At 35.8% G+C, this 26140-nt stretch overlaps 1 protein-coding gene and 1 pseudogene across 19 annotated transcripts in view; one reads left to right on the top strand and one right to left on the bottom strand.

Annotated features, from left to right (window-relative positions):
• The window catches only part of LOC105475378 (membrane associated guanylate kinase, WW and PDZ domain containing 2), a 1478421-nt gene that overhangs the window by 986602 nt on the left and 465679 nt on the right, over positions 1 to 26140 (top strand). For all 19 annotated transcript variants that reach the window (XM_011730573.3, XM_011730572.3, XM_071093993.1 and 16 more), the window contains one exon: positions 6173 to 6252. In XM_011730573.3, coding sequence (XP_011728875.2) covers positions 6173 to 6252 — 80 coding nt within the window. The remainder of the gene's footprint in view (positions 1 to 6172; positions 6253 to 26140) is intronic.
• LOC139362476 (ubiquitin-fold modifier-conjugating enzyme 1 pseudogene) lies at positions 8999 to 9501 on the bottom strand (annotated as a pseudogene).

Raw genomic sequence — 26140 nt, 5'->3', positions numbered from 1 at the left:
AAAATACTTTGGAAATTTATTGGATAGAAATACAAAATCAATTTTTTTGGTATGCAGCAACACCAGAAATATACTTTCTTATTCTATACTTGACATATCTTACTAGTCACAAAATCTGGTCTGGGCTTACTGTCAATCGTATTACAAAAACAGGAGATACATTGAATATTTTTTCATAATTTTTTTCTTGTGCCTGCACAAGATTCTGGTATAATTCCCAGACGGAAAATAAACATTTTAGACAAAATAGTGTACAATACACATCCACAATATCCAAAACAATATTCATAATGAAACTTCTTTAAAAATATTCTCTAAACACATGAAAGGTAAAATGGCAAATGCAAATATTCATATGCTTAAGAAAAATTGTAGGAATATTATTTAGGAAACAACCACTAAAGTGCTCATTGACAGTAGTTTTATTTGTGTATTACCTATGTGTAGATAGAAAAAAGTAGTGAAACTTTGGGTGAGTGGAGTCTTGAAGGAACAAGTTTCCACTGTTTATCACGTTAGATATATCCAATCATTGCCTTTAATAATTATTTTGAAATGATATAGAAGGAAGAGAAAGTCTTTTGGAAAACGTTATAATTATCCTGAGGATTTTATTGACTATGGTGTAAAATCTACTCAGTTTATATACCTTTAAAAATTAATGTTTATCAGCAAGCTAACACATGAAAAGAAAACCAAACACTGCATGTTCTCACTCATAAGTGGGAGTTGAACAATGAGAACACATGGACACAGGGAGGGGAGCATCACACAGGGCCTATTGGAGGGTAGGGAGCTAGGGGAGGGATAGCATTGGGAAAAATACTTAATGTGGATGACAGGTTGGTGGGTGCAGCAAACCACCATGGCATGTGTATACCTATGTAACAAACTTGCACATTCTGCACATGTGTCCCAGAACTTATAATAATAATAAAAGTGTTTGTTTAAACCTAAAGTCAAGTCATCAGTCTGTTATTACTACCTCTGAACCTATATCACTACTACTATTGAAACCTTATCATCCACAGACATTTTGAATTGCTATTGACTCCAGAATATTTACCTGAACCTTGTTTATCTTGTTCAGAAGATTGTTTTATGCAATCAAATGTCACTGGCTTTAATCTCTTGTTATTCTTCTGGCGTGGTATTTCCCAGGGTGGAGAGAAATATCATTTAGCTATCAGTTTAAGATTGAGATTCAGAATTGGCTATTTGGAGGACTTATTAATCATCGTTTTAAGTCTGTTTCTAGTTTTAGAGAAAACAGAGCAAAGGAAAGGAATGTGTTTAATAATAAAAGTTTTTCATTTCACTAAGAACATTTCAATTGATGAAATTGAATTTTTCCAATAGCTGTACAGCAGTGAAAACATTTTGCTCTGGCGATATTAAAGAAGGAAAGAAAAGAAAAGGAAACAGAAATTAGGAATGGAGAACATGTTTTAATATTAGGTTTGAATTAGGTTACCCTTGAAGATCCAGTTATGTATATACCTAAGAAATGGAAAAGAGGTTTGTGCCCTGACTGGACAAACAATAGAGTAAATAATAGAGTGAATGAAAAGCTGGAACAGAAAAATAGAATATGGCATGATCTATAAGAAAAATTTAAGTTTTGCTCCTAACAAATAGTGCATCCATTGATAGCATTTCTTAATAACATAATTCTTTAATATAGCTTCTAAGACCAAATATTCATATGTAGATTATATGAATCAGCTTTCTAAGAAGACTTCATTTTAGGAAAATATTCAGATTTGAATGAAGAAAAATTGATTTGAAAGTGATTCAGGGCCAGGCATGGTGGTTCATGCCTGTAATCCCAGCACTTTGGAGGCCAAGGCAGGCAGATTGCTTGACCTCAGGAATTTGACCCCATCTCTACAAAAAAAAAAAAAAAATGCAAAAATTAACCGGGTATGTGGCATGCACCTGTAGTCCCAGCTACCTGGGGGCTGAGGTGGGAGAATCACTTGATCCCAGGAGGTGGAGGTGGCAGTGAGCCAAGATCATGCCATTGCACTTCAGCCTGGGCAATAGAGTCAGATCCTGTCCAAAAAAAAAAAGAAAAAAAGAAAAAGAAAGTGATTCAAATACAGAATTTAAGTTTATAAGGAGAAAACTTTTCCAGTGATATTATCAATGCCTCCTCAATCACAATGCTCTCTTTCGTCTCTATGAACATGGAACTTAATATCATACTTACTAAGTGCAAAGCATTTACACTTAAAAAGGAATTCAATAATTACTGTCCATAAATAGTAGGTAAAGGTCTGTTTCTAAACTACTGGCAGAAGCTGGGAAACAGACTCTTGATTACTATCCCAGGGAGTGAAATGAAGTACCTCAGTATAAAAAGTCAAGTGTGAGGTTCCAGAGGCCTCTGGTTTCAGACCAAAAAAAAAAAAAAAAAAAAGAAAGAAAGAAAACCTTGTACCTGGAAGTCAGATATATCTGGGTTTCATGCTAGCTGGCTCTTTCAGTTTCATGCACTAGCTATTTAGCCTTGGGCAAGTTACTCACCTTCCCCCAACCTGGGTTTCTCTATCTATAAAATGGAATTCATAATACTTAGCCACAAAGGCTCATTAGCATTAAATGAAGGGACATTTCTGAAAGTTCTGCTGCTTTCCCTGACACAGTAGACAATCGAGAAATGACACGAAATAGTGAGAATAACTTTGCAATGGTGTGCTGCACTGTAAATAGCTTTTCCTGTTGAAATGAAGCATGTTCTATGTGAGAAGAATGTTTTCTCAGAAGATAGGGTATTATTTAACCTGCTGCTTCTGTGAGTTTGGCAAAATTTAAGCTTACAAGTTGTACAGGAATGTCTGTTCATTGCTGATCCGCCTATTGCATATTTTCAAGGCCATTCTGATATGAATTTAAACTAGAAATGCGGACTTGACTGAAATTTCACTTCTGGCTTATTCCAGTCCTCTAGACAGACCCAGTGTTTAGTTTAACATCAGGGAAGAGTTTGGGATATGCCCATATGATAAACCATTGTTTTTGGTTTTCATCTCAGTTTTAAAATATGACATTAACTGAACTTAAATAGCTACTGGCTTTTTCACTTGACCTCTCACTTTTCATGATCATCACATTCGCTTTATCCTAAAAATACATGAAGTAGTATATTAGTGTGGTTCAAAGTTCCTAGAAAATATTTGTTGCATTCTCCGGCTGGAATAAGAAAAGTTTCTGTGCAAATGTAGCCTGTGTATGTGTATGTGTCTCTGTTAAGGAAACTTGAATTGAAATATAAAATTATCTAGCATTTTCTTTTCCTGGTATTTATGTGACACACAGTTTGGATAGATGCAGAAAACTGATGTCATGCACCTGAATCTGCCCTAGCTAGGAACTGAAAGGAAATAACTTCCTTAAACGTGATAGTACACAGAATGTGGAAAAAATCCCTCAATGATCCATTTTGAACACAGTTTCCTGCCCGACATTTAATTCTGTTTGGAAATGGAATTATTAAGGTTTAAAATATGTAATTTAAGGGAAGTGGAAGAGCTGGTTGGTCAGTTGTCTCCCAATGCATTAAAAATATCCTATTTGCAAGGAATCTTGGAGGAGCCTGCAAATTACAAGGCTGATGAGAACCACTGTTGAAAAATACTGTGCTGGATCTTCATGTGATGTTTAAGACAATTACTGGAGGTAACTACTACCCACATTGCTTTCAGAATCGTTTCTGAAGATCAGCTAAAAATGGTGTTAACTATAAGAGACTCAATCTGTCAAAATGTATTAAAGTGACATACCGTTAATGCTAGTTCAACCTAAAAAAAATCAGCCTGTAATGAAATGCTTTATATAAACTCAGGAAAGCTGGAAAATTCACAGTTCTCTACTAAATTAGCCAGTATTTGAGACCCATGGTGGTGTGCAGTAGAAATGGTAATTGGACTCTCTGCAGTGGCTTAGTAATGTTCCCTTAATACTTACCCAAGGATGTGTTTGCTTTTGTGAATATGTCTAAGGAGCCTAGAAATGACTTTTCTCCAAAAAGGGGAAAGGATTTGGAAGAAGCAGGTGAGGACAAAAAGAAGAGAAATGTATTTTCCTGCTTACTTCCCAAGATTTCTCCCCACCTCATAGAAACATAGACATACACACACACACACACAATTTGGACTGAGGCATGTCTACAAAGAACATTTTTTAAGTGATTTTTTAAAAAATGAGAGCATCAAACACTGAACCCAGTGCCCCTATCCTCACATTAGGAATAGTCAGAACCTGCATCCTTAAGCTTCAAGTCTTTAGTTCAGAAGAAAATGCTGGATTATGTTGACATACAAACGAAGGCCAGAACCAGATGAAAGTGCCTGCAATACTTTATATCCTTCTAAAACTTGATAATGAAGCACCACCAGACTTTACAAGGGTCAAATTGAGGAAAAATAAAAGCTGGCATGCTCTCCCAATGATTTATTATTTGATCAAATTCACAGCTTTTATCTGATCAACTTATTAGAGCCCGTTGAGAGGCATTTATCATCGAAGAGCTCTTAAATGTTAAGAATGTGATGGAGAATACTTTGTCTTTATCCCATGTGGAAGTCAGAAATAAAATGGCATCTTCTTCAGCAGCAGAAACTTCATGACCCAAGGGTCTTTGTGTCAGAATTCTCAAATCATAGATGGCTCTATACCTACACAGATGGGATCGATGATCATTCAGAAAATGCTATTTGAAGAGTGATTTAACACCTCAGAATAGCTTTCTGCTACCCATCTTGACTCCAACCTCCCTCCTTCCTGCCTTGAAAGTTCCTCCATTAAGAAGGAACTTGGTTTTTACATATTTGTGATTAAATATAGTGCTTGGGTGAATTTTCTGACCTTCATTGCAAGTACAGACTGGTTTATCAGATTATCTAGCTAACATTTGTGGTTATGATTAGCAACATATAGTTAAATTTCATTAAATAAAGAGAATACATGTGAAATTTGTATCATCATTACCATTTTGACCTCCTTACAACTGTGCTAAAGTATGTCTATTACCTGGCTCTGATTTCTATTTCCATCTTCTCTTCTATTCCTTTCATGTTTCATTCATTGGCCTTCTGACTGTTCCCTGGAAACACCTCACATGTTCCCACACCTGTGCCTTTGCTCATTCTTTTCCCAAGGCCCTCACAAATGTTGCATTCTTGATAATTTGTCCATTGGTAGATGAGATCCCTTGAGACAGCTGTACACAGTAAATATTTTGGCCCTGATGAGCAATTACGAGCCATGAGTGGTTCTTGAATTGTAATGTGCGTAAGAAGTACTGGGAGTGCTTGCCAGTGATGGAGATTGTGTAGCCCCATCTCAAAGATTTGTATTTGATAGTTCTTTGTGGACCCAGAATATGCATTGTTAATATGCATTGTCCACCAGGTAATTCCAATGCAGGTTATTTCACAACCACTTTAAGAAACGCTAAGAATATCTCTCCTTTACTTTTTAAACTTCTGGCAAAAGTCTTACAAGAAAACATTTTTTCAAAAATATTATTTTATCATTAATTTCTGGAAATTCCATTTCAGAAACATTAGAATGCAGGCAGTCTTGTCCCCTACCTTCTGAGCTGGGTTGAAAGTATTTGGATGAAAGATAGTTTAATGTGAGTTAATAAAATTGCTATTAATCACTTATTGAGAAAATGCAGGAATCCCAAGAACATGCTATAATCTGCATCACTTTTGTGCTGCCTCTGCCAGCTCTGTAGTTAAAGGGTAACAAAACAACTGTTTATGAAAAGGGTAGGTTTAAGATGAAAATAATTCTTTTGCAAAACTCAGGAAACATTATCAGAGCCCGTGGACTGTGCTCTTCCAACTGGAGAATCCTGTATTTGTAATAAATTCCTTTTGCTCTGGATGAGTTCTGCATTTTCAATGAGGTTAACTTGGCAACATTCTAGTTGATTTTAATAAAAATAGCTGCTTTGAGGACAGGGAGCTGAGGTTGCCAAATTTACAGCTGCCTTGCACAATTACTCTTACACCTCCTTCAGGGCTACTTAGAACCAGTAAGCAAATTAAGTGTATCGATTGCAATTTTGTTGGACTAACCCTGCTTTTTTTTTTTCTTAAGGAATAAACTTGATTCCTTTTAGTATGTGTCTGTTCAGAGTGATCTCTTTTCTTTTCAGCCATAACACAAAGACAACATCATGGCTGGATCCACGACTTGCGAAAAAGGCTAAACCTCCAGAAGAGTGCAAAGAAAATGGTAGGTTATGAAGTTTTTATGGTGTTCAGCAATGTGATTTGAGAATGTTTGTGTTTCTTCAGCGAGAGTCTCACCTGAAGAGGCAGTCATCTAGCTGAAACAATTTTAACGATGTAATGTTTAATGCTCAGAGAAGAGAGAGAATTAACTCGGCATTTCAGCAGGGCCATGTGGTTTTGCTTTTTCTCTCCGAGGAGACTGTGCTGAATATCACATCTCTGTCATCTCTGTTGGTTCTGTCTGACTCCTGGCCTGACTTTCCACTACCTACTAAGGACTTTTTGTTAGCAATATGTCGCTCTGAGGACGCTGATCTTTTAATTGGGGTCAGATATGATGCATAAGAGAAACAGTTTGTGGCACTATAATATTTGAGTTTGTTTTCAAAGGCATAGCATTCTAGCAATTATTAAGGACTCAGTAATATAAAGAAATGCTTTCCTTGAATCAAGCATTTAAATAAAATAACCAGTTGCCTGAATGTCTTAGGTTAGCCTTAGTATTTTCCAGTTCTCAATGTTCTAATATTGACCTGCTTTAAAATAGACTGTTTTCATGCATGTGAAGAATTTTTTAAAAATAATTTTGAGGACTAGATAAATGTAAACCTTGTTTTTTAAATTCATAAATTATATGGGTGAAGTCTGTTACTGATGATACTTGTAATTTTTTTTAAATATTGAGTTTAAAGGAGCACATATAGTTTAAGATGATCAATAGCATACTCTCTAATGATTTATTATATGACCACATTCACATTCTTTATGTGATTAAATTATTAGAGCTCTGTTCAGAGGTTTCTGTCATTGAGGAGCTCTTAAAGGTGAAGAAAACAGCAGAGAATATTTGAACTTTAAACAAAGTTTTTAAAAAGTTAACTTTTAAAAAAGTGTCTAATTCTAAAATGCCTTTCTTTTCAAGCATAATTCTGACTTTCTCAGATACTATCCACATGACATTGTGCATTCCTATATTATAAGGTAACTGTTCACAGGCTAGGGACTGAGTTAAATTAAAAATTAGAGATTGTAATTTATATGAACATATATAAATGTACAAATATCCAGTTTTAGTTTATATTTAATTTTGTATTCATAACCACATCTGTACCTTTCTGTATAATAGTACAACTGTATGCAGTTGAATCCCATACAATTATTGTATGACCTGAACTTGTAAGCATGATTGGATTATATTTCATTGACACTAATGAAACATGTGTTACAAAATGTGATAGTCTGAAAATTAACGTAACCTGTTCTGAGAGTTATGATTTACTTATGCCACAGTTGTAAAACCTTAGTAAATCCTAATTAAAGTGAATTTAACAATTTTGCAGTTCTGTGACATATTGAACTTCTCAGCTGTCTTGCACCTTTGAGTTGTGCTTTTTATTATAAAAAGCTACTAAAATCAAATTTTAAAATCCTGAGAGAGATGCAAGCATGACATATTGCATAATCATAACATTTCAGCATTGTTTTTCCCACATCTGTGCTTATCAGACTTCACAACATGGTAGATGCCTACAATATGATGCTGGTGTCCTCTGAACCAAATGTCATTGAGAAACAAGTTCTAGAATTTAGTTTATAGATCGGGATGATTTGTAACTTGGTCAACTGCTGTTTGTTTTCATTTACTACAAAATAAATAATTCACAGACTCTAGTCTTTATATTATTGGACCATTTTTACAGTGGAAACTAACATCTACTTTGTTAGAATGTTATTATTCTGGACACCTATTTTAAGTTTTCTTGCCAAGAAAAGTGCTTTTAGGTAACATTGTTACCTATGTTTTACTTTTCTTTAAATGACATAGATTAGTATTACTTAATAACAACACTAGATGTTAATGGATTGCTATTGAACTTGCCAGCTAAGTCATGATTCTTCATATGTATCACACTTCAGCTCAGAGAAAAGTTAATACAGTAATTTTCTGAATGCAGGAATATATATAAAATGTGTATTAAAAAATGTAGAGGCTCCAATGATGATATCTTTTTCCAGCAAAGATTTGCTGTTCCTCTGCTAGGCAGATAGAGTGAAAGCTAATTACCCTAATCCAAACCAGAACTGAGCCAGCGTGAGGTTGGGTTGAGTTTGCGCTGTACTTTGAGTGTTTGGCCACCAGAGTTTTCAACTAACAGCCTAGTGCAGGTTGGCAAACATTTTCTGTCAAGGGCCAGGTAATAAAGACTTTAGGTTTTGCAGGTCATTCAGTTTCTTTGCACTCATTGTACAAAAGCAGCATATGTCAATATATAAAGGTCATGCATGTGTTCTGATAAGGATTTATGTATGGACATCAAAATTTGAGTTCTGGATACTTTCTTTGTACTTTCTTATTATTTTTCTTTCTTTTTTTATTTTTTTTTAAGCAGAGGAAGCAGCTTTTATTGATGGGTTGTCTCCTGAAACCAGAAAGACTATGTACTCTATTCCAGTTACCCCCATGCCTCCAGGACCGCATATTGTTCCACTTGCGGGGAGGATAAAAATTGCCTCTTGATTTTCCAAAGACCAGTCTTTCGCTTCCCTGTGCAGCCTTAGAAACCCAGTAGCAATACTGCTTGGTGTGTTGGCTTTTTTTCCGCCCCTCCTCCTGCTGCAGCTACTTAGTGACAACTAGAGGTGGAGGGTGTCCCAGGAAGCAGTTAGATGAGTTAAGTGTGATACACAGGAAAACAGGACCGAAGCCTATCAAAAGTCCCTCTGCCCTGCCTCAGTGGCTTGGTCCTTCATTGGTTGCATTTCTCTTTGTGCTGGAATACCCCCTTCTGAATCAGAACAGGGATTTCCACTGCCAGCCGTGGACCCAGCCCCAGAGCCATGGGATGGGCTAGTTCAAATTTGGGTATGTTCCTGGCCCACAAAGATTTGAAATGATCCATCAGGCATATTTTGCCACCTCTGTACATCTTTGCTGTCTTTCCATCCAGCTCGGGGACTGCAGTTTCTGGGGCAGTAGTAAGATATGTGATAAGAATTTCAAACTCGTTGTCAAAATCACATTTCAGGAGGTCATGGATATACCAACACTTTCCAAACCACCGAGTCGCTACCTTGTTGGACTCCAGTTGGAACCATCATTGTTGGCGTTCTTGTTGTTCTCCACATACCAGATAAGGGACTGATACTCCTTCTTCAGTCGCTGCACCCACAACTCCCAATCTTGGGGTCCTGCATTAGTCTTCAGTGCCAGAATCTCAGACAGAACACGTCAGGTGGCCTCGTCTGCCATCTTGGGCCAGGGCGAGTTTTATATACTTTCACATAACAAAATATTATTCTTCTTTTGATTTTTCCTCAACTATTCGAAAATGTGTAAACTATTCTTAGCCCATGGGCCACACAAAAATTGGGGCGGGCTGAATTTGATCCACAGGACAAACTGTAATCTACCATGTTTGTGTGGGACTCTACTCTTGGCAGGTCTTGAACACCAATATTTTTAAATATTTTTTTTCTCAGGATTGCCAGTCTCCCAAAAATCTGAGGTGTTTTTCAGGGGATTTAGCGTAACTCTTTTGCTTCTAGATCCTACAGCTCCAAAACTGACAAATGTCAGGAGATAACTGACTGACTGTTTGAAATCTCTCACATCTATATTTGTCACTCCAGTGCCTCAAGAGTCCTCGCTCTTCTGGTTTCTTTAATGTCCAGCAGCGGCGTTTTCCCCAGGCCGAGTCTATACTGTTCTAAGAGCCCAGATTCAACAAAAAGCAGCTGCAAATTCTTCCTTCACCTCTCCAGGGTTCCCTTTTGAGAATCATGTTGCTTCAGCTAGTTTCTAATTTCTTTCAGCTGCTTATTTTTTTTACATTTTATCTAGACTTTCTGTTTTCTCATGTCTAATAAGCTACTCACTCCATCCTATCTGGTAGCAGAAATTTTAGTGCAGTAATTTTAAAATTGTACATTTTGGATGATACTGGGCTGGATGTCATAAAATCTTTACTGTTATCCTAATTTACATTTTAATAACTGAAGATTATATATTATTTTGTCATATATGTGTGTTCAGTATGTATGAATGTATAGAGGTATGTAGTGTATGTAGATATGTATCTGGAAATGTTTGCATCTTCAGATCTGTTTACATAAATGAGTAAAGTTAATTCCTAGTCCAATTAATATAAGAGGAAGAAAAGTAAAAGAGAGATGAGAGGGGATGCTAACTAGAGAAAAAACTAACAAAAGTGTTCTCATTGGTATTAAGGAGAAACAGGACATGGATGGCTCAGAACAAATATATATTAAACAAGCACTTAGTCTGCTGACAGTAAAGCAATCATTTTGCCTTTTTACTTAAAGGATAATACTGCTACTAAATGTGAAAACATACTTCCTTCTCTCACAATAGGGTTGGAAATACTGAAGTCATTATGTTCTGTGCATTTGTCATAGCTCTGTACACTTTTGGAGTTTTAGCAGCAGTCTACATGGCAGAAAAAACGTCTCCACCTACTACTGGATTCTAATATTAGTATTTGGAGGAGTGCTGTTTAGCAAGCCAATATAGTCTTTTTTAAAATGCCACAGAAATAGCAGTTAACCACTGAATAACTTGGATGCAAGATTGGTTAAAGTGTGTGTAAAGCCCCATCATATTTCTACCCTCAGAGTCAGTAATATGGGATCCTTCTGAGACATTTTCAATCACAAGCATTTCTGTGCTGACATCCCATGAGCGTTGCTGGATTAGAATCCATTTCAAAAGTGAAGTAAGCCTTGTAGGACCATTCTTTTCTGAAAGTTGAAATGTTATTAAACCCACTAGGATCACACTATAATGTACAGGAGAAGAAATTGTTTAAGATTTGGAGTCAGGAAAAACTGTTCCAAACCCAAATCTGTGGGTTCTTGGGCAAGGTACTTAATCTCTGGGAGCCTAGATTTTCTTACCTGTAAAATGGGAGTTTTACTTCTTTCATGCAGATTTACCTTCACATGTTGGAAGCACCATGATTGTAGCACCATCAATTCTAAATAACTGATCATTTTCTTTCCTTCAGATAATACTCTGAGCCAGCAAATGAGCCTTACAGAAGATAACTGGGAAAAAATTCTGAATAGTTATCCTACCTTAACAGCTTTGAATTACTGTAGAATGTCCTGGCAAAATGGAAATGAACAAATCCATATAGGCTAAAATTATCCATCTAGGTAATTCCAACCTGATAGTAATACACTGGGTGCCTTCCCCCCTTCAACCTGTTAAGCTGTCTCTAAATGTTCATGAAGTTATAATTACATCTGCATGAACTGGGTGACTTTGTTTCTATATTCAATACGTATGAATTTTAAGTGAGTTTTCTTATGTTACTACAGGAAAAAAAATTACATAATCTTAACCCATTTACCTGCATGAGTAGTGCATTTCAATTGGAATTAACTAATGCTTTGAACTAATTAATTAATCTATCTTTTTAAAAAAGTGTCCACAATGTGCATGAACAAAGACAGCATATGCCATGCTTTATAATACTTATTAAACAGGATGTTTTTCAGCAGAAGGAAGTTGCCTTTCTAAAATAGTAGAAAACACTAATTAGTTTCAATTCATTTCTTAAATGAGTTTTATAAAACTGACACACTGATTAAAACGTTCATACTTTTATGTTCATATTTCAGATTCTGTTTCTAAATTACATTGTTTATCTTCCCTTAAATAGGGGCTTTGGCCTTCTCATTAAATTTGTTTTGATAATTAGTGATCCTAATTTCTCAAGAAAATTAAGTATGACCAAATTAATTTTACCTTTCAGTATTTATCTTTCTAATCTGATAAACCTGCTAAGATTATGTTCGCAAAGCACCTTGGAATCTTTCCTCAAGGAAGAACTCATAAAAAGATTCTAACAGTATTAACTATTCAAGTACTAAAAGTTCAAAACTGTAAAAACTATTTATATGCAAATATTGAACACCTATCTTGAAATATAATAAATTAACTTGAATGCGATTTTGTTTTTGTACTGATATTTTATATGTTTGTGAAAAAGGAAGAAATTTCAAATATCCTAATAGAAGCAATTCTTTTGTAGCTGACTGGTATTAGTCGTGATGTGCTTTAGCAACATTTTGAGGTATGCTTCATCCAATAATATAGTGCCCTTTCCAGTCTTTTCAGGTCAGAAGTACTCAGAAATACCAACATTTTAGGACTATGAATCTTTTGTGGAGGAAATAGTACAATTTATCGAAAATAAATCAGGTAGGATGGATATTCCACTGTTGTGCACCAGTACCAAATTTTGGATTGTGACTGGCATCTGTTCTCGTTGGCCCCAGAATCTGTTATTGATTGGTTTATGTCCAGACCATAAAAGTTATTAAGTATTTTGAATATCCTTCCTGCACCAATGATTTATGTATTTTCCCCTTCTACCTGTTAATATTTCATGTGGCTATAAAGTAGTGCCTAGGTAAGGATTACAAAATTCTGTCCTACTTTGTTTCTTAATTGCTCAAGTTACTCGCATGTAGAGCAATGAATTATATCTTGTCGTTACTCCTCAATGCATACAACTTTTAAAATAATAATGACATCATCAAATCGGGTTTGCATAGTAGCAGAATGATTTCAAAATTTTTCAAATATGACTTTTTAAAACCGTTTTAAATTTTGAAATAATTATAAATTCCCAGGAAGTTACTAAGGAATTTACAGGAAGGTCTTAGACGCCCCTCACTAGCCTCCCCCAATGTTAACTTATATAAATCCAGTACAATATCAAAACCAGAAAATTGGTAGTAGTACAATCTACAGAGCTTACTTCATGTTTTGCCAGGTACTCGTCTGTGTGTGTGTATGTGTGTGTGTGTGTGTGTGTATGTGTGTGTAGTTTCATGTGATGATATCACATGTGTAGTTATACATAAATATGACCGCAGTCGAAATTCAGAACCGTTTCATCACCACAGGGCTCCCTTATGCTACCCCTTCATAGCCATGCTTATCTCCTCCCCTTAACCAATCCCTAACCCTTGACAGCTACTGATCTGTTCTTCATTTCAGTAACTTTGTTTCAAAAATATTCTACAAATGGAATCATAATGTGTGTAAACTTTTGAGATTGACTTTTCTACTCAAAATAATTCTATTGAAATACATTCTAGTGTGTGTATCAATAGTTTGCTACTTTTTATTGCAGTATACTATGCCAGTAGGCTATGGCATGGATGTACCACAGTCTGTTTTAGGGTACCCATTGAAAGACTTGTGGGTTTATCCAGTTTTTGGCTAATATGAATGAATAAAGCTGCTGGGAACGTTTGTATACAGATTTTTGTGTGAACATAGGTTTTCACTTCTCTAAGTACCCGAGAGTGCAGTTGCTGGATTATATACTAAGTGCATTTCAGTTTTGGGACAAACTGCCAAACTGTTTTCTAGAATGGGTATGCTCTTTTACATTCCTACCAGCAGTGAACAAGTGATCCAATTTCTCTGCATCCTTGCCAGCATTTGAGGTTATGAGTATTTTTTAAATTTTAGCCATTCTGACAGGTGTATAGTGATACTGCTTTTTTGTTTTAATTTGCATTTCCCTAATTGCTAATGATACTGCACATCTTTTTATATAATTATTTGTCATATCTATATCCTAATTAGTGGCAAATCTGATCATGTCTTTTGCCAGTTGTTTGCTTTTTAAACTCAGTTTTGAAAGTTCTTTATGTATACAAGTTCCTTTACATATCTTTACAGATGTGTTGCTTATGAACATTTTCTCCAAGTCTGCAATTTGTCTTTCCATCCCCTTAACAGGATCTTTTATGGATAAATATTTTTAACCTTGATAAATCCAGGTGATCATTTTTCCTTTTATGAATCAGACTTTTGGTAGTAAGTCTTAGAACTCTTCAATCTAGCCCCAGGTCCAAAATTATTTTTCATACTTTTTCTAAATATTGTATAGTTTTACTTTTTATGTTTAAGTCAGTGGTGTACTTTGAGTTAATTTTTGTTTAATGTGTAAGAGTTAGGGTAAGGTTCTCTATTTTTTTTTCCTATGGATGTCCAACTGTTCCAGCACCATTTGATGAAAAGGCTATTCTTCTTCGATGGAATTGTGTGTGCACCTTTGTCATAAACTGTTGGATTCTGTTCATCTATGGGTTTATTCCTTCACTTGTACTACACTGTCTTGATTCTTGCAGCTATATAGTAAACCTTAATATTGAGGTAGAGTGATTGATATGGTTTGGCTCTGTGTCCGCACCCAAATCTCACCTTGAGTTGCAATACCCATGTGTCGAGGGAGGGACCTGTAATCCCCATGTGTCAAGAGAGGGAAGTGATTGTATTATGGGGCAGTTTGCCCCATGCTGTTCTCATGATAGTGAGTGAATTCTCACAAGATCTAATGGTTTTATAAATGGTAGTTTTTCCTGCACTCACACACACCCTCTCTCTCACCTATCGCCATGTAAGATATGCCTGCTTCCCCTTCTGCCATGAATATAAGGTTCCTGAAGCCTCCTCAGCCATGTAGAACTGTGAGTCAATTAAACTGCTTTTCTTTATGAATTACTCAGTCTCAGAAAGTTCTTTATAGCAGCGTGGGAACAGATTAATACAGTGATATTTCCTACTTTACTCTTATCAAAATTGTCTTAGATATTTTAGGTCTTTTGCCTTTTTATATAATATTTAGAATAAGCTTTTCTAGAACTACAAAAACCTTGTTGGGATTCTGATAGGAATTGTATTAAACCTCCAGATTAAGTTGACAATAATATATATCTTTACTGTGTTGAGTATTCCAATCCATGAACGTGATAAGCCCTTCCATTTATTTAAGCCTTCTTTGAGTTCTTTCATCAGCATTTTGTAATTTCAGCAAAAGTATTTTGCACGTTTTGTTTAGTGTATACCTAAGTGTTCCATTTTCTTTGAACAATGTAAATGGGTATTGTGTTTTTAATTTCAGTCTCTGTATGTTTGTTGTTAGAATATATACATGAGATTGATTTTCATGTGTTGGTCATAGATCTCAAGTACTTGCTGAAATCATTTATTTGTAGGAACTTTTTTGGTAGATTTCTTGTAATTTCTGCATCTACACTATTTTCAATTGATCTAATCATAAGATATTTCTTGTTTAAACTGTTGACATGGTAGGTTACACTGAGTGATTTTTAAATATTAAATAAACCTTGCATACCTGGGATAAGTCCAACTTGGACATGGTGAATAATTATTTTTATATACTGTTTTATTTAACTTGATAATATTTCATTGAGGATTTTTGTGTCTGTGTTCATGAGAAATACTGGTCTGTAATTTTTTTTGTACTGTCTTTATTGGGTTTCAGTATCATAGTAATACAAGCCACATAAAATGAGTAGGTAAGCATTCCTTCCTCTTCTATTTTCTGGAAAAGATTGTGTAAAATTGGTGTCAATTTTTTCTTTAAATATCTGGTAAAATTCTCCAGTAAAACAACTGTCCTGGAGATTTTTTTCAAGAGGATTTTAATTACAAATTCAATTGCTTTAATGGTTATGGGATTATTCAGGTTATGCATTTCATCTTGTTAGTTTTGGTAGTTTGTAGTTTTATAGGAACTGGTTCATTGCTTCCAAGTTGGTGAAATAGAAACAATTTCAAATTTTTGAATTTTTTGGATAAACTTTGTGGATCTGTCCTTAATTTCATTGTTCTGTCCTGTTATATCCACTCTGTTACTGACCCACCCAGCAAGATTTTAATTCCTATTATTTTATTTTTCCATTCTCTAATTTCTATTTAGTGCTTTATTATAACTTCCATTTCTTTACTGAGATTTTTTGTTTCAAGAGAATTCATAATTGCTTGTTAAAGCAATTTTATGATGGCTGCTTTAAAATCCTTGTCAGATAAATTTGACATTTCATTTTTCTTGGTTATCAGAATTAGTTTATTGTCTTTTCTCATCCAACTTGTTTGTCCTGGTTCATGGCTTATATTTATGTTTATCCTGGACATTCTTTATACAGACCATTTTTAAATGGACATTTAAAATAAAATCTATCATTTTACCCAAGAATGTCTGTGTTTTGGTTTGTTATGTAGGTTCTGGCCTGTTTCGTAGGCTGTAGTTCCAAATGCATTTAGTTTGCACAGCTCTTCAATGCTATTTTGGTCTGCTTAGTTCTCCTGACTTTGGAGCTCTTCATATATTCCTGCTGGTGCCACTTGCAAATTACAGAAAGCACTTCTCTAGGTCACCTATTGTGACTAGTAGGGATGTTAGACACTGGATCTGTAGGATGGAAAGTGTTTTCTCTGGCCTGTTATCTCTGCCCACATGATATAGGCAGGTATGGGGAAGAGGATGGGTCACCCATACCGGATTTTGCTACCAATTGATAACAAATATTGCCTTCAGACAAAAAAGAGCAAACATTATTTTGTGTTTTGATACCAAAACTATGTAAAGAACCCAAACAGATTTAGAACCATAATTCCAAAGGTGCTACTTCAAATCAGCAATGCAAAATCAATGTGAAATTGTATTGATTGTGTTTGTCTCTGAACTTCTTACTACTAAGCTGTAATTTTTGGAGATTATATTATTTTCCATATTTAACCAGGTTTGATGTCAGGGATTCACTGACCTCACCAGTGCAGGTGCTTCCAGCTGCCGCTATGGATGCAAGATGTGTTACCCTTTCTGGGATCTCCTGATGCCACCACTTACGGGTTAAAGGGACCTACTACTGCTGCTAGGTATGGGTCAGGAAAAAGACTGCCCCATGTCCCAGTTACTCTCCCCCTTTCCTTTCCCTCAGCCAGAGAAAGTAGGCTTTTCTCTTTTGTTTGCTTGCTTTTGTTGTTTGTTGACACCTGTTGTCCATTCTAGGCTGAAGGTCTTCTTAGTGTGCTATCTGAGATATATGGGAGAGAAAAGAAAGTCCTATACATTTGCTGTGGCATCATTTCCTAATTCCTGCCTTCTTCTTTCCATCTTTCAGGGTCTTTTGTGAATGTCTGTTAAATTGTTTCCAGGATATTTAGCTGTATTTGGAGAGGAGGAAATGGGGAAAATTGGGTCTACACCATCTTGTTTGGAACCAGATGTCTAAATATGACCTCTGGTGCCAATTGATAACAGTACTTTAAAACTTGAAAATGTTCTCACATAACATTCTCTCTGTTGAATCTACTTTGTGATGTAGGTAGAGATTTTGAACTCCCATTTTTCAGATAATTATGTTATAGTCCAAAGGCTTTAGGGGCCTGATCTAATAAATGTAAATAGAAAATGAGACTTAGATCCAAGTCATCTGAGTTTAAAATGGATATCAGTGTTGTGTCCACCATTTAATACCACAAGATGCCTAAACTAGAGACATTCAGGCCTAAAAACGTGTTAAGGGAAACTAGATTAAATATTTTTCCGTTAGATGAGTTCATGTTCTTAGCAGGGGCATGGATGATGCTGGAAACCATCACTCTCAGCAAACTAACACAAGAACAAAAAACCAAATACCACATGTTCTCACTCATAAGGGGAAGCTGAACTATGAGAACACATGGACACAGCGGGGGAACATCACACACCAGGGCCCACTGGGGGGTAGGGTGCTAGGGGAGGGATAGCATTAGGAGAAATACCTAATGTAGATGATGGGTTGATGGGTGCAGCAAACCACCATGGCACGTGTATACCTATGTAACAAACCTGCATGTTCTGCACATGTACCCCAGAACTTAAAGTATAATAAAAAATAAAATAAAATTTCCTTTAAAACTTTGCATTTAAAACCTATAAGAAGGGAAAATTTTTTCAAATATTCTCAGTGTTTTCCCTAGGACATCTTATCAGTAAATAGACTGATCAGTATAATTTGTAATTATTTTAATTGTCATATAATTTACATTCTTGATATGGTTTGGCTGTGTCCCCACCCAAATCTCATCTTGAATTGTAGTAATCCCCATGTGTCAAGGGTGGGACCAGGTGGAAATAATTAAATCATGGGGGCGGTTTCCCCCATATTGTTCTTGTGGTAGTGAGTAAGTCTCACGAGATCTGATGGTTTTATAAATGGGAGTTCCTCTGCATGAGCTCACTTGCCTGCTGCCATGTAAGATACCCCTTTGCTCTTCCTTCATCTTCTGCCATGATTGTGAGGCCTCCCCAGCCATGTGGAACTGTGAGTCAATTAAACTTCTCTCCTTTATAAATTACCCAGTCTCGGGTCTGTCTTTATTAGCAGTGTGAGAACAGACTAATATAATTCTTAAACTTACAGGGTAAATTTAGCTCTCTGAAAGATATTATAAAATAAGTATTATATTCTGTGTTCTTACAACATTTTTAAAAAGAATTAGCTTCTTTTGTTTTCTATGCCTTCACAATTTTTAAAAATAGATGCTCACTATAGTCCACATAATGTTGGAACAATCTCTGTAAGAGCTAAATGTGAGTCTCTGTCAATCACACTGCCAGGCATGGCATTAAGCTTCCCTCAGTGGTTAGGTTTGCTCAACAATGCAGAAAGCAAAACAGAAAGGTGAAGCACTGATCTGAATATTATAGACAAGTTTTCTCAGAAATGGGAGAAACAGATCCAGATCATCAACCCAAAGCCAAGTAATTGAACATTAACTACGGCTTTTAGTTGGAAAAAAGAAGAGGGGTTTAATTTCAGTTGCTGAAGTGAGACGATCTGATTTCCCTCTCAGTACATGTAATTTTAAGGTTTCCTAAATGCTATGCATCATAAAACAGTGCATTCCAAGACTGATGATGATTTTTAAAACATTTTTTTTTACTAGTGAGAATAAAAAATAGCACTTATGATACAATTCCGTGCATAATTGTGACCTAACCACCAAGCATCTCAAAGTGTCTGGAATAATATCGATTCAGTGATGCCAGTCACACAGCTATCCACGTTACTGTTAAAGACCCATATCTACCAGGAATTATCTTTCCAGTAGCCTAAAATTTTATGTCCTGTCTGTGGTAACTCCTTGGGCATAAAAATATTGCCCTCAGACAAAAAAGAGCAAACATTGTTTTGTGTTTTGATACCAAAACTATGTAAAGAACCCAAATAGATTTAGAACCACAATTCCCAAGGCACTACTTCAAATCAGCAATGCAAAATCAATGTGAAATTGTATTGATTGTGTTTGTCCCTGAACTTCTTACTACTAAGTTGTAATTCTTGGAGATTATATTATTTTCCATATTTGGCCTATAAAATTAGCCCTTGACATTTTTTCCTGGTTTCCCAGTATTTGTTTTCATTAAGAAATATTTTAATTTCTCCCACAGTATCTTTTCAGGTTACCCTAATTTATATTCTTTCTTTGCCTTCACATTGGTTTAACTAACGTAAACTTTTCCTTTGAGGCTGATTTACTCCCACTCCCACCCCAGTGGTTTAAGGCTACAAAAAAGAGTGGCTTTTTCCTTCCAATTCTAGTACTTAGTTCTTACATGATATCGTAAGTCATTTTACTCATTTTAATGCAATTTATCTGCAAACAAAGTAAGTGGATCTGGTTGTCCATATGACAAACACTCGTTGGATAACCTCTCTGTTTGTAGAATTAAACTATTTGCCATGAAACATGCAAATAAACACAACTTCTGAACCCAGTTTTCAAGGAGCAGTATAGTGGGGAGATAGTATATTAAGCTCCTCAAAAATAAAGAGGAGAGTTTAACACTGGTGTGAGGAGTCATCCACCAAACAAGAATGAAATGAAAAACCACTGACTGTGAACCCAGGAGTGTTCCAAGAAGGCTTGGGGAAAGAGAGGAAATTTGAGCAGAATTTTAAAGATGGGTTGGATTTAGAGTCATTCCTAAATGTTCAAGTTCTACTAGATTGCTTCGTTTGGTGACCTTCTCTTTTCTCCTCAACCCTTGTCCCTACGTTATTGTTCCCAATCCTGTGGCTTGACTTCCCATCTAGATGCTGATGACTCTCTTTTTCCTTCCAACTCTGATTAATTCTGTCTGCTATTATGAATACATTTAAGTGTTATATCCATTTCTCATTATTCTATTAAGCTGTATTTCTGTGATATTATTATTTCTAGGTAATTTCAGTTCACTCCATCTTCCACCCCTACTCTAGCCAGGTCTGTATTTGTTATATTACCTTTCCTTTCAAGTTCTTTCTATTACTAAACTATTATTCTTTTCTTATCTATGTTCTTCTAATCTTGATTCTGTGTTTTTCTCTATGAAATCCTTCATGGAGGAAAATATTTCTTATACTTAATAAAATGTGTTCTCTTAAAACTGCCTTTTCGTAAAAGGATGTCCCCTTTCACTGCTCACAATAGTGTACTATCCAGCTGTTCTTTCACCTCGCTTTCCGTATTCAGCATAAATCCAGGGTTTATGTGTTTGTATTCAAGATGCTACATGATTTATGTATCATTCTGTTTAATTTTTTTTTTCTTGGGAGCAATGCCAGCTGTTGCTATTGTTTCATTTTTTCCACTGCGATTACTAAAACTGTGTTGTTGCCATTGAAAAAGCATACACACAAGATTCGGATAGTAGCATTCATGGAGCTTCCTCGGGTCTGGAGTTCAAAAAGGTCCAGACGTCAACTTGCTATATTGATAGAATATGGATTTGAATTCCAAGTATTGATGGAACTCCTCATAAGATTATGACCCAAGAAAGGGATAGATGAACAACATAAAACTTGAAGTACCATGATGTGGACTTCCCTTTTTTTTTTTTTATTTTACAACAAAAAATAATAGTTTTCCAATAGTTTGAGTTTTTAGCAAAAGCATCAGAGTATTCTCCTTTGAATTGACTTCCCTATGTTTGAGCACATTTTAAGTTAATATGTAAAATTAAATTTATCTTAATAATATATACACTATATTTTCTAGAAAAACAAATCTGTTGTATTTGTTTCTCACCTTTATGTGGGAAATTTTTCATTAACTTCTACAGGTAGAAGATTATGTCTTCATTAGTATATGTATGAGTTGACAGTCTTCTGGTCTTGTTTGTCTATTTGCCATTCAGATTCTACTGGAAACTTTATTTTGTACAGAGAATTTTGCTTCATAGAATTGGAAGCTTGTTTGAGGTTTATTTAAAGTGTGTAGCTCTCACTCTGAATTTTGAAAGTGTACTGCCTTTTGCTTTGTCCATCAATAGGGCTTGGCAATCCTCAATCACTATTATATTTAATTTGTTTTAATCCTAGTACCTGGAGTTGTGTCCTATTAACCCTTTGTGCAGCATGGTTTTGCAATTACCTTTTCCATCCAGTCTGAAATTCAGCTTGTGCGTTTTCTGGGGAGCATAGCCAAATGAAAATCCCATCTCCTAAGCTGATGCACTATTACATAGATTCCTTTTTCACTGTCTTTACACAACTCGCAGCTTACCAGATACCTGATTCTGTAAAGCCAACAGTTCCCTTTACACAATTGTAAAGAGGAAGCCCACCTTGCATATAAATAAAGAGATATCTGTGATAATTTTTTTCTCCAATAAGATAGTGTTCCCATTGGCTTAATCTTACAGTCATATCATCGTATGGGATAGTGTCTGAGAAAGCCTTTGTAAACTGTAAAGCCTAAAACACACTGGTTAATGTTGTTATTGTGGGGATGCAGGGTGTGTAACCTGATATGTGCCAGAGACTGTTCCCTGGTGATGACAGGGGCTCAGATGGTAACGAAAAACCAAAGCATTGAGTTGGGGGAGGTTGTAGCTGTTTCATAACTGGTTCACTTTTTATATGTATCTGACCAGAGAACTCATTTAAGATTTGTCCTCACTTTCCTTTTTCCCTGGCTTATTCCCTCCCACTTTTGGGCTTTTTTTTATGGTCTGTGTCTGACTTAGAGCTTTCTACTAGTGAGTTTATTTGGAATGAGGAAGGCTGAAGAAGTGTTGTGTTTAGATCTCCGGAAGGAAACTACTGCATCCTTGTGTAACTTCATAAGGGAAGAAATATGTGTGTATGTGTGTCAGTGTGTCTGTGTATTGTACATCATTGGGAGTGGTGAAAAAGAGTGCATGGTAAATGCACCCGGATCAATTAGGAAGGACTTCATTTAGAAGATGGATGTTTGCACTGAATTTTAGAGAACTGAAGAAGTACATCATACCAGAGAGAGAGAAAGAAACTTGTTTTACATGTGGATTTAGTTGGAGGAAGGTTATAGATGGGAGAGAACGGTAGATTTTTATGACTAAAGATTTTTATGATTTTTATGACTGAATCAAGTGTATAGTCATATGTAAATATAAAAATAGATGAGCATAGTGAAGATGAAAGGCAGAAATGTTACAAAGTTGTAGGAGAACAGAGGCAAATACTTGTGTGCCATCAAAAAAATCTGTAGATTCAATTTATTATCCTACATATGATGGTCTTAAGCTATAGAAAATGTAGTCCTGGGCCTCAGCCAAGAAGCTTGCAGGTTAGTTGAAAAATAGCTAAGTAATGGGATCAGATGGTAGCAATCCAGAAACACTTTGAGTCCCTATTATAGGCTGTGTGATCTTGTGCCTCAGTTGCTTCTGTGGGTATTTGTTGTTCACAGAACATTTTTTTCTAAAGCATTTTCACAGATGTCAATTGTTATCTTAATGAGCACTTTATTAAACAGTAAAAATTAATATTCACATTCAAGAGATCAAGGCTTCAAGAGGTATAATAATTTCCCCCAAACTAATTGCTGGTTGAACTGCAACTAGAATCCTTCCCTTGTGGTTCCTCAGCTGGTGACCTTTCCCCTATACTACCTTGCCACTAGGCATGCAGCAGAGCCCAGGGATAGACAACCATCAGGAGTCCCTGGGATTTATAATGCTCACCAGCTTCCTCTCCTAGAAGATGTCGAGCATCAGTACCACTGTAGCTATCATAAGCAGAAACAACAGCATATGTTTAGGATGATGCACTTAGCATTATTATGCAACTTAGGAATTCATGCTTAAAGGAATGCTTGAGTGCTCTCCCAACATTCCACTGGGTTTATAACATCACATTAAGAGGAATGATATTGCAGTTACCATTTGCTAGTATCATTCAGAGCACATGTTACCTGCCATTCTTAGAAATACAGTATTCCCTAAAGAATGGTAAAAAGTGTCTTCAACTTATTAAATGCTTAGCTTTCTTCAAGGGCAATGTGCAATCCTTAAATTTTTTATTATTATTAAAAAAGATGTTAATTGGCTCCTTTACTGCCTTGGAGAAAATAGATTGTAAATTTTTTGATCTAGGAAATGTTATCAAGTGCTCCTAGGTTATATAATATTTATTGTCTATATTTGTCTCATCTTGAAAATTGTTGCCTTCTATTCAAAGGACATTTTCCTTTTGTGTACGGTATACCTTTTGTGCTGGTATATCCAGCAAAGAAATGACTATTTTTTAAACTAAATGTGAGATAGCAGTTTTAAGACATTAATACAGATTGGAAAAATAAAGTTTTCCACGAGAGCAAATTCATAATAGCATCAAAAATGGTGATGCAACATTTAAAAGGATAAGAGATGATCATCTGCAAACCTAGTTAATGTAAACACTTGATAATATCCAGAGAGTTCTCAGTCATGTGACTACAGAGAGGAAACAAGATACTCTGTAAGAACATAGGCTCTGGAGCCACACTGCTTGGATTCAGATCCTGGTTTTGCCATTTTTTGGCTGTGTAAACTTGCCACTTATTGACTGCGTGAACTTGTTCTGTAAGTAATTCCCCTTACTTTTTTTTTTTTCTTTGAGATGGAGTCTTGCTGTGTTGCCCAGGCTGGAGTGCAGTGGTGCAATGTCGCTCACTGCAACCTCCACCTCCTGAGTTCAAGTGATTCTCCTACCTCAGCCTCCTAAGTAGCTGGGATTACAAGTGCCCACCACCATACCTGCCTAATTTTTGTATTTTTCGTAGAGACGGGGTTTCACTATGCTGATCAGGCTGAACTCAAGCTCCTGACCTCATTGATTCACCACCTCGTCCTCCCAAAGGGCTGGGATTACAGGCATGAACCACAAGCCCAGCTCCTCCTACTATTATTAAGTAAACTGTATCATTTCACTTTTAACAGTTTTTCTTTAGACTCCTATATGGAAGAAAATATTTTGAAATATGCATAGAAGTATGTCTAATCATAAATAAAATCCCCAGAATTGATTGAATACATTCTTGCTCTCTACTTCATCACTAGTTTTATGTTACTGTATTTAATATTAATGGTTACCATGTATCAAGTAATTTGTGGGTGCTAAGAGTATTACATATATTGTCTCCTTTAATCTCCACAACAGCCCGGTGCTATCCCTGTTTTACAGGGAAAGAAACTTTTGATCAGTGAATTATTCTAGGAAAGAAGGCATTGAAAATTAAATCTAAGAAAAGATAGCTCCATTCACATCAGAGTTTTCTTCTTGTGTCTCACTCCATTTTAATTGTCTTTGATAGTAGCACTGAAACAGCATGATACATTTCCTCTTTTAAAAGATCAACGGGTGGTGTGATCCTATGTGTGATCTTCTTAATGGAATACAATTGATCAGCATAATTCACCTTTTAAAACATATTCATTTCTAACACAATATAATTGGCACTCGAGCTGACGTTGGCCATGAGAATCATACATAAAACAATATGAATGTTTCATTCTTAGGCAAGAACAAGATATGTGTGAACTTGTGAAGTCGTTTTGGTCAACCACTAAAATTTACTCCTGCCACGAATGGCTTACCTCAAAGGCACATCAACATATATTTTTTGTTAATTTCACATATCCTGAGCTTGACAGTATAGCTAACCTTTTTGTAAAGTATTTTATCTCATTGAAATGACAACTTTACGTGTTAGTCACATGATGTCTACATAACAGACCCATTGTGCTCAGCCAATAGATTGGAATTTTCTTTTCATTTCAAAATTTGCTTCCATACGCATTAATAAATTATCACTTCTCTCTCTATTTTCTATGGAAGCAATAATTTATTGGCTGGCCCAAATTACTTTATAAGTCCATGTATGCTGTGTAACATCTTAAAAGTGGAAATTTTATGTTGTTTTTTGATCACTGCATGTCCAAAAATGTTCTACAGAGCTGATTATGTTGCATCAGAAGAAAATGGTGAACAGAAAAGGTGAATTATATTAGCTTTACTCCATTAAGAATAAAAACATACAAGATCTTTTAAACATCTTTCTGCAGCCATTCATTCATAATCCCCACCACTAAATAAAGGAGAAACAATGCATTTCTGCATATTAAAATGTTCCAACCAATGTGTCATTATCACTTATGTCCCAATTTCCTGTTATTTTCATTTTAAGTTAAACAGTGCTGGTTAAACCTAGTTTCCATTGTTAATGAGTGGTCTGGATATAAATGACAAATTCCACAGTGGTCAGAGCAAAAGGTACAAAATGTAGCATATTACTTACAAAGAGAGTGACAGTATCTCTAAGTTCAGTTCTGTTTGGGTCAACAGTTATTTCTCCACCATTGTCATGCTAAGCACCGTGCTAGAGACTTGGGTGTGAAAAATGAGAAATGATCCTTAAGGTGGTTTTACAACTTGATGATGAGACAGTTGCATGATTGGAGTTTTTCAAAGAAAATGCAGGGGCTGATTTCCACAGCAGGCTTAGGGAACACAGAGGAGGAAGACTGCCTGTGTCTGCGGCATTTAGGGAAGCTGCATTGTATATATTCTGCATGAGATTTGCTGACCATTCGTTGGTTTAAAGGACCATGCTAGGCACTGGGTAGACACGGAAGAAAAACATGCACAAAAAAATAAAAAGATTTCCTTTTGTTTTATTATCCCATGCTGCGATGATTACCGGAAGGATGAGGGGAAGGAAAATCAGGAGTATTTGAGAGTGGGCTGAGATCCAGTATTCTCAGGAT

The sequence above is a fragment of the Macaca nemestrina genome, chromosome 4 (genome assembly GCF_043159975.1).
Source record: "Macaca nemestrina isolate mMacNem1 chromosome 4, mMacNem.hap1, whole genome shotgun sequence".
Taxonomy (NCBI): domain Eukaryota; kingdom Metazoa; phylum Chordata; class Mammalia; order Primates; family Cercopithecidae; genus Macaca; species Macaca nemestrina.
Note: the sequence above shows the minus strand (reverse complement) of the source record. Positions and strands in the feature narration are given on the sequence as shown.